At 31.2% G+C, this 9,647-nt stretch overlaps 1 protein-coding gene across 1 annotated transcript; it reads right to left on the minus strand.

Annotated features, from left to right (window-relative positions):
• Window positions 1-1,995: 1,995 nt before the first annotated feature.
• Window positions 1,996-3,815, minus strand: LOC107892327 (AAA-ATPase ASD, mitochondrial). The gene has a single exon (XM_016817379.2). It carries the CDS (start codon window positions 3,771-3,773, stop codon window positions 2,229-2,231), a length of 1,545 nt encoding a protein of 514 aa, XP_016672868.2. The 5' UTR covers window positions 3,774-3,815; the 3' UTR covers window positions 1,996-2,228.
• Between the last annotated feature and the right edge of the window lie 5,832 nt (window positions 3,816-9,647).

The following is a 9,647-nucleotide window of genomic DNA, read 5'->3' on the forward strand; positions in this document are numbered from 1 at the left end:
AGCTTAATTTTTTTTAAATTATTGAAAAATTATTAAATATTATAAAAATTTTAGAAATGATTAAAAATTAATAAAATTAATAAAAGTATTATAAAAATAAAAAATTCTTAAAATTTTATTTAAAAATATAGAAAAAATTTCTTATTTTACAGGTAGGAAATGGAGAGATTAAAGTGTGATGGGTCAGAAATTTGCTTTACATATGGTTTGAAAGGTAGCCATATTCATTGAAAGTTGTTGAAAATGCTTTATCAAAGGTGGTCAGAATTTTCCTTTAAATATGACAGTTTTGGAGGAAACTACTCATCTCTTTCATATTAAACAATTCTTAAGAAAAGTATTAGTCTTTTAGCTCAATGGAAGTTTGTCTTTTGATAAGTTAAGAATATTTGATACATTGTGGGTGTATAAATTTTATACATTATTAGTGAATAATAATATAGTATTTTACTATTAAATAAAATAAAAATAATAGTAAAAAACTTATAAATAATTATTGTAAACTTTATTTTAACATAATTAATTATAAATAAATGTTAAAACATTAAATCTTTAAATTTTAAATTGGAGAGTTATTAATATTTATTTATAATAGTTACAATTAATGTTTAATTAAAATTATCAGTATTTATTTATAAATTCTTAATATTTTAATTTAATTTAATAATAATGTATCATGATGACTACGATATATCAAAATGTATTCAAAAGAATCATTTAATCTTTGTTTAAGTTAATGGGCCTGTAAATTTAGATCATTATTTATAAAATATTAAGAGTATTTATATTTTCATAATTAAATTTAAATAAAGATATTTATTATTAAAATAATAAATAAAAAACAGAATGGAGCCATTACGTGTGGAAAAATTTTCTCATTAATTATTACCAAATTTCAACGTCATGGGAAAAAAACAAATTTAATTTGACGGAAGGCATGCAGTCAAAGGCCGTTCTCTTTTGATTAATGATTCTTAATTTTTAAAATTAAAAAATTAATATATTCTTAACATGACAATTCACATATATACAAGGTTAGAAACGTTAAAAAAACATTAACTTTTAGGATGATTTGATAATTCAAGTTAAAAACGAAATAGTCATTATACACAATTTGCCACCTTTGTTTTATAAAATAATAACGAGTATATCTTTTTTATATTTAGCCCCTTCATTCAGAGAGGTTCACCAAACACGCATGCATTCTCTAATCACAACCTATAGTCTTTTAAAGAAATCACATCTTAATACAATGCTTCAGAGCTCTATTAATTAATAATAGTTCATTACATTATATTATAACACCCGTTTGAAAAGTTTAGGTTAATTTTCTCTATATAAATCCTTCCTCAAAAAAAATTTAATATGATTAATATTTTATCCAAATTCGATCAACTCTCCAAACACTTTAACCTCGAAAGATTCTACCTCGCGAGGGGAAGAATTGTTATACCTAACACTTCAACTCAAAAGGACTTGCTAAGCCGCATGAGCTGCCACTAAGTAACATCATAGTCGATATAAAGGCTTCCACAATCGCATTTTATAAAGTTTCTCAAGATTTTACGGCTAACTCTAAAAAATAGAGATCTCATCCTATCACATCATCTCTACTAGTAGGACTCCATGGTCTAACATTATAGGACATTTGTCCAAATGAAGACCTAGTCAAGCAATTCTATATAAGCCCCTCCATGTCCAAGAATGGGCGAAAAGGGGTGGAGAGAAGTGTTTAGTATCTTGCTAATACTCTCCCTAAATTTATATAAGCCACCTTCATTCCAGATTTATGGATTGCACAACTATTTTGATTAAAAATCATGAAAGGAAAATTGGGAGGTCTTGAAAGAAATGAAATTATACTTTTCATCTTAACTTGAATTTGACTCATTAAACCACCAACCTTTTAAACCATGAGTGTTTAAGTTAAAATAAGAAATGATGTGACATTACCCAATTAAAGTTTTGTTGAAATCAACCTTAATATTCCTATTGTAGGATCAAATAGAATACCCCATGCATTTAACTTTACAATCAAATTCAACCCATTACATTTTTACAATCAAATTCAATACGCAATACATCAGTACAAGGATTCGGATTCATATTTTTAAACATAGTCCTAATGTAACACATAAATCCTTACCCAACATAGTAAATAGAGACACCAACTAAACACTATATGAACAGTGATTAAATCATATATTAATGGGCAACACCATTTTCTTTCACTTCTGCAGCCTCCACAGTGCCACACCATTTTCTTTCACTTCTTTGTCATCTTTACCAGATTGTTCCTTTTCTTCTTTCACAGATTTTTGCTTCTGTTTTTCTTCTTCTTTCTCCGCCTTTAGACGAGCTTCATCCTCAACCTTCTTCTTTGCTTCCTCCTTAGCATCTTTAAGAGCTTTTACCAATCTCTTCAAACAAGTTTCCACATCGTCATAATCTGATTTCGGCATCAAATTCTCCGCAACATCAGCTGGCGTCATATTCGTTTCCCCCAACAATGATTCGATTTCTCCGAACAATGAATGAGAATCAATCTCCAAATAATTCTTCGCAAACACCTTGAATGCATCAAAGCAACAGTAAGACAGTTCAATGTGTTTATCCATTCTTCCCCTCCTTATCAATGCCGGATCAAGCTTCTCAACATAGTTTGTTGTAAAAACAATGATTCTTTCACCCCCACAAGACGACCAAAGTCCATCTATACAATTCAAAAGCCCCGATAATGTAACCTTACTCTCCTTTTTCTCTTCTTCTTTCACCCTTTTGGTGACCGGATCCGAGGGCTCGTCTTCGTTTCCATCTTTCTCCGTCTTCTTCTCCCTTTGGCCTGTGAGATCGATAGAGCAATCAATATCCTCGATCACGATAATCGACTTGCTTGACGTATCAAGCAAAAGCCTTCTCAACTCCGTGTTTTCCTTAACTGCAGTGAGTTCGAGATCATAAACATCGTAGTCCAATAGGTTTGCCATTGCCGCAATCATCGATGATTTCCCAGTCCCCGGAGGACCATAAAGGAGATATCCACGTTTCCAAGCTTTTCCAATTCTGGCATAGTAATCTTTCCCTTTGCTGAACTTGATCAAATCGTTCTTGATTTCCTCTTTCAGTTTCGCATCCATTGCCAATGTATCAAACGTCGCAGGATGTTCGAACAGGACGTTGCTCCACTTGCTCCTTCGGTATCCGTACCAGTTCTGGCTCGGATTGTTCGAATAAAGTTTCCGTTGCCGTTTTTTCGTCGCGATTTCCTTGCCTTCCATCATAACATGGCTAATATAAGATTGAGTGATCAATTCTCTATGGCGTTTATGGACTGTAAGCCTGTAATATTTCTTTTCATCATCATTAGGATACCATGAAATCCGTTGTGTTGTTGGAAGAATTCTGTTAGCAGACCACCAAACTTTAACGCCTTGAAATTCATCAGTAATTTCTTCGTTATAATCCATGCTAAGGACTGCGGATTGGCTATCTTTCACAACATCGGCCTTGAGACGCTTGGCCGATGCCGTTGACTTGTCGCTGAGGTAACTTTTGATTCTGGAATAGGCTTCGCTGCGCTTCATGCGTTCGCCAGTGAACTCATCAAAAGTAATTTCGACATAAGGGTATGCAAATCTCACAATTCTATTGAAATACTTTTCAAAAGAGTCTTGAAGATGGTGAGGGAAGAACTGTTTAAAAAGGGTATAAACAAGCATCAAAGTTCCCATTGTAGAGCCTAAATGAGACCACATTTCTCCCACCATCGTCATTTTTTCTGAAACTCTTTAAAGTTACTTGGAAGTGTTTTTGAACTTTGATAACTGCTTTATATATATTGGAATAAAGGACTACCTATTACTTGGTGTTCAAGTTGTAATTTCGATATGATTCATGCTGCAAGTTTCCATACAATTTCCCAAGTGGTCCACAGGTATTTGCTTCTTCCATATTTTAATAGTTGGTAATATAATTTGTTTGTCTTTATGTAGGCCGCCGTTAATGACCATTGGCTCATTAGGTAAGGAAAATGGAGGAAGGTAAAAATAAGGGTGAAGCCAGAAAATTTTTTGAGTAAACCGAAATAAAATTTTAATTTTTAATAGTTTATATTTTTATAATTTTTAAGAGATTAAATTAAATTTTCATAATTTCAAGGGGTCAAAGTGTAATTTTACCTTTACTAATTTAAATTTTAAAATTTTCTAAAGGGTCAAAACAATAATTTTTCATTTTAAGGGGGCTAGGACGCTACCAGCCCCCTAGATTCGCCTCTGGGTAAAAGGCTAGCACCATTTAGAAATGTAGTAAAGAAGTAGAAACGTCTTTTTGTACCCTTCATTTAAAATTAGAAAAAAAAAATACATATATAGAAATATTGTCTAATATTGGCATTCTTGTTTGTTTGTACACAATGAAGAGTTGGAGGAAGAAAGAGATTCTAGCGGTGATCTGAGCGTTTGGAGAGTTGTCGAGGTGATTTGGTAAAGTTTCAATAATTCTCAGTTGTTTGACTCTTCTTGTAGATAGAGTGAATTCATGGGAAAGGATTGTATAAAATTGTGATTCTACGTCATCTCTATCCCTTTCCAATAGGAGAAATGACAAATTAGATTTTTCCTATCATTTTCAATCTTCTCCTCCTAAAAAAATTCAAATCCAACTAAAAATGTTAAAAACTAGGAGAAAAAAATCTAATTTGTCATTCTCCTATTAGAAAGGGTAAGGAGGACGTAGAATCACAGTTTCATACAATCCCTTTTCATGGATTCATATAGAGATGTGATAAGATGTGATTTGAGTATGCTTTGTAGAGTCAACCATAAAGTAATGGGAGATTTATGGGATACGACACGAAAATTTTTTATGTGAACTTTGATGGGATTAGGTAGCGGCCTACCTGAGAAAGAAATGAAAGCATTTAGTTGGGTGAACATTTTTACAGGCAAACAAAATGCTAAAAATTAGGAGAAAAAAGCTTATTTGTCATTCTCCTATTGAAAAGGGTAGGGATAATGTAGAATCATGGTTTCATACAATCCCTTCTCATGAATTCATATAGATATGTGATAAGATGTTATTTGAGTATGCTTTGTAGAGTCAACCACAAAGTAATGGGAGATTTATAGGATGCGACACGAAAATTTTTTAAGTGAAATTTGATGGGATTAGGTAGCGGCCTACCTGAGAAAGAAATGAAAACATTTAGTTGGGTGAGCATTTTTACAGGCAAACTCCTCTTTGGTTAAAGTGGTTAACCCAATGAGACCTCTTAAGCAAAGTGGTTAGATATAACAATTTGTTGGAAAATTAGTTATGAAAAATAATTTTAGTTGCACAATGGAATTTGAATGTTTTTCATAAAATTAGACCTAGGTTATGGTATCTATAGTTTTAAATTTCAACAAACTTAATACTTGTGTTGTTTTAACTAAGGAGATTTGTCAAAACTTAGATCTAATGTTTAAATTGTTTTGGCTTTTAACCGAATGATTTTTCCCATTATTCTTGAACTTTCAAATGTTTAGAGAGTGGATTTTATTTAAGAACCAAACACGGGATGAAAAACGAGACTTTCTATAGGAAAATCTAAAACTAATAAATTTAATCTCAAAATTAGAATTATATTTGCCAAGGAGTATGCAATTATAATCTCACAAATTTCAATAACAAGTAGTCATGAAAAATAAAACTTAATTGAGTTCAAGGAAATAACACAAATAAATTTTCACTAAAGTATCCTCATATATTTTCTTATAATTTTTGGTAGCCCTTAAACCCTATCTATAGGAAAAAAATCACAAGAATTCTACTAGAATAAGAAGATGGGATCATAGAAAACTGGAGTTCTACTAGAACTCTAATTGGGGTAGGCGACACATATTGGGAGTTCCACCCCTGTGTGCCACTCAATTTCATAATAATTGGGCTCCTCCATGGACCTTTCATGTATTGGTACAATGATATGTGCAATCTAGTTTTAAATTAAATTAAAAACAAGCTATATAATTATCTAACCCAATTAACTTGTTTTTTATTCTCAAAATATATTAATTATTCCAATTACATTATTTTCTTAACCCAATCTAGTTCCATCAAAATCAAAACGACTTTATTGTATTTTCTTAACCTAATCAAAACGAAGTCATTCTACTATAGTATCGTGACTGAGCTCTCCCTAATAAAATGCCATTACAAAATCAACTCAATCAATACTCGTCCAATGACCTTATCATAAGTGCATTACCTTCACAGGATATCTTTAATCTCTTTGGGATAAATCCACTCTCCCAATATGATCCTATTTTATCTTATGGTAACCATTACATCTTTCTTCATGAAAAGTCAATTACTAACAAATAATAATCAAGTCATTTATCATAAAGACGAATGACTTATGGTCAAGTTTACTTTCCATCTATCATGTAATGCCAATGAGAGAATATCATTTACCTGTGTCTTTGGCTATGAATTCCACTATTGTGAATGATGCTACATACTGTAGAAGTCGTATACCCAACACATCAGCTTTCGGTTCCTTATCTATTTGAACTCAGACTTTTACTTACATCAAAGTATATGAGTCACGCATACATAGTCTATCATCTACTTATGATTGATGTATACCACACTTTGAATGTCACAAGTGAATAAATTCATAAACAGATTCAAGATCTATTTTTCTTAGGTCCAGTCTGATGTTCGGTCAGTTCATTCAGTCACATCTATGTCTCTATCTTTTGGGAGTTATCAATTCTGATGCCCAAGACAAGGTATCTTCCCAATTGGACTTGATAGGCACCATATGATTCTTTCAATTTGTTCTCTCATTTTTATTAAACTAAGGGCATATTTAGGTTCATCTACTAATATAAGTTGTCTTTCCATATTACGATCCGACCAAATAATACCGCTTAATATTAGTTTAAACATTAAACAACCAATGAACTAATATTTACTTCTATTTTGATTTACATACAAAAACCATGTGAGGAAAGTATGCAAAGGGTATTAACGTAATTCATGAATAATTTTATTAACCAATCTGTTCAAAAAATTTACAAGTGTACATAAATGAAAATACTACACTTATGGCACCAGATCCAATAGAATGCACTCTCACATATAGCGTTCCTAATTGAACAAATAAGTGCTCTCAAAAACTCGATACAAAACATATACAAGTTGCTTTTATTATATAAGATTTTCGAGACTTGCTAACAAAATGAAGATCAATCACGGTGTAACAACTTGATTTTCAATGGTGTCATTTCAGAATCCTATTTCCATAAACCAAGTCCGTAAAGGTAAAATGGGAACATTTACAGAGTTATTATAAAAATATAGTGAAGGTCAGTTAAGTAATTTACCCAAAAATATAGTTAATTAAAACTCAAGGACTAAATTGTAAAAGTCTAATCGTTATTGAGTTTTAATTTAGAAAGACTTGAGGACCTAGGTAGCAATTATCCAAAGGATCAAAATGGTTATTAAACTATTGTTCTTTTAAATTTAGTGGAATATGATGATGATGACCATATAAATTGTTATAATTAAGACTAATTAAGTAAACAAATATAATTAACTAATTTAATTAAGTTTAATTAAGAAATAAACTTAGTATAAATAGAAAATAGTGGATGGAAAAATGAAGTTTTTCATCTTCTTCCACCATCCACCATTAAAGAACAAAAGAGAAAACTTCATCCTTCAACCAGTCAACCATTTTTATTCAAGTAAGGTCCTTAAGCTATTTTTCTTTGATGGTTATGGAATTTGAATCATGAGATCTTGATTTAGCTAGCCCATGTATTAGTTTGTTCAATTGTTAAGTTTTCAACAAGTTTCCATTATAGAGAAATTGATGAATTAGGCTTGAATTTGATAGTTAATGAGCTTAGATAATGATAAGGACTAAATTAAAAAGTAAATTGAACTTGTTAGATAACTTTATAATATATGGACTAAATTGAATAAAGTGAAAAATATGTTTGACTATGTATTTGAATGTTAATTGGATGTAAACTAATTTTGTTTCTATCATTGAATTATCGGACATAGCCAAAGACGACGCAGGGCCTTCACAAGAAAAGGAAAAGTCAAAAGTCATAGACGAGTAGCGAAAAATTCCGATTTTTAATTTTATGATTTGAGTTCAATACATGAACACATACATATGCATATATACATATATGTGATTGTTGCAAACCACCTATTGAGGTTTGTTTATTACTATTGTATGACTCAGTTAATTTATATGTTGGTCTCGAATGTTGAGAATTGGATTAGATTGAATGTAACATAAATGAGCTTGATACAAACTATATGTTAGAGTATGCCCAAAGATCAATCATAAGATGGTTGTAATAACATACTTGATTTATCATGTTTATTAATATAAGGCGTTACCATTATGATTTCAGTTTCTTTTCTGTGTGTATAATATAAATAAACTGTTTTATAATAATGTCCTGAGAATAATATGATTATTCTTAAAAGGTCCTTAGTCAAGTATTATTGTTGGCTAGGACAACAATAATGCATTAAGACTAACATGTAGTTGATTGATGATAAAGAGTTGTCATTGATATGGAGTGTCAAAATCGATGAATGAATATGTGTGTTAGAGAACAACATATTGGACTGACCCGTTATGAGTATGTTTCTTGGATTATTATGTAATTGTCAGAACATTACTCATAGTGATTAATATGTATATGATCCTCAGACTTGAGATCATCATAATCTCAACATCGTGAGTTGTATATTTTGATACAGTCAAACGTACACCGTAACTGGTTGTTCTATAAAGGCTGATGTTGGATATACCATGATCTATGTAGAGGGATATGGTTGATAAGTCCCTCCTACATAATGGGAGTAATATCTTAGGCTACTTGATTGAGTGAGACTAGAAATGCATGGACATGCTCAAATAAGCTTATATGAGATATCATACTTATTTGTATATCATAGTATGCTTAAGATATCAAGGAACATGGAATGGACTATGCAAGTGTGACTATTCCATGACTTGTGTCCAATCCAGAGATAAAGGACTTAAGGATTATTGCATGAAAGGTTAATCATAAAAAGGTTATGTCAAATCATGATTTCTTGTGACTTAGGTAGCAATGATGCATTGCTAGGTGCCACTCATTTTTTGTAACATTGGAATCGTTCTAGTATTACTGCTAATGCTACAAGAACCTACAGGGTCACACCCTATAGTTGAAATGAACGGAATAAAACATAGTTGGTATTGTGTTTAGTTGTCGCTTGAATTAAATTAATTATAGAATTAATTTAATTGGGTAATCAAATATCGAGTACATTATATGTACAAGGTTGTTGTACACATAATGAGAACATGAATTTGGTTCGTATATAAATTCAAATAAATATATGTTTACCGAAATCATTATTATAATTAATGTAATTATAATTTCATTTTAAAAACATTGTTATATTTATTAAATTTCTAGAAACCCTAAAAATAGATATAAAATCCTGTTTTTCTTTGCTTGGTGGGTCTAGCAGCCGTCAAAGCAAAGTCTTCTCCAAAACAATTTTGGGGATTCCTTCCGTTCATTGTCAACTGGGTGGATTACGTAGAGGCCGGAGTCATGATAAATTGCGGCTTGGTT

The sequence above is a fragment of the Gossypium hirsutum genome, chromosome D09 (genome assembly GCF_007990345.1).
Source record: "Gossypium hirsutum isolate 1008001.06 chromosome D09, Gossypium_hirsutum_v2.1, whole genome shotgun sequence".
Classification (NCBI taxonomy): Eukaryota; Viridiplantae; Streptophyta; class Magnoliopsida; order Malvales; family Malvaceae; genus Gossypium; species Gossypium hirsutum.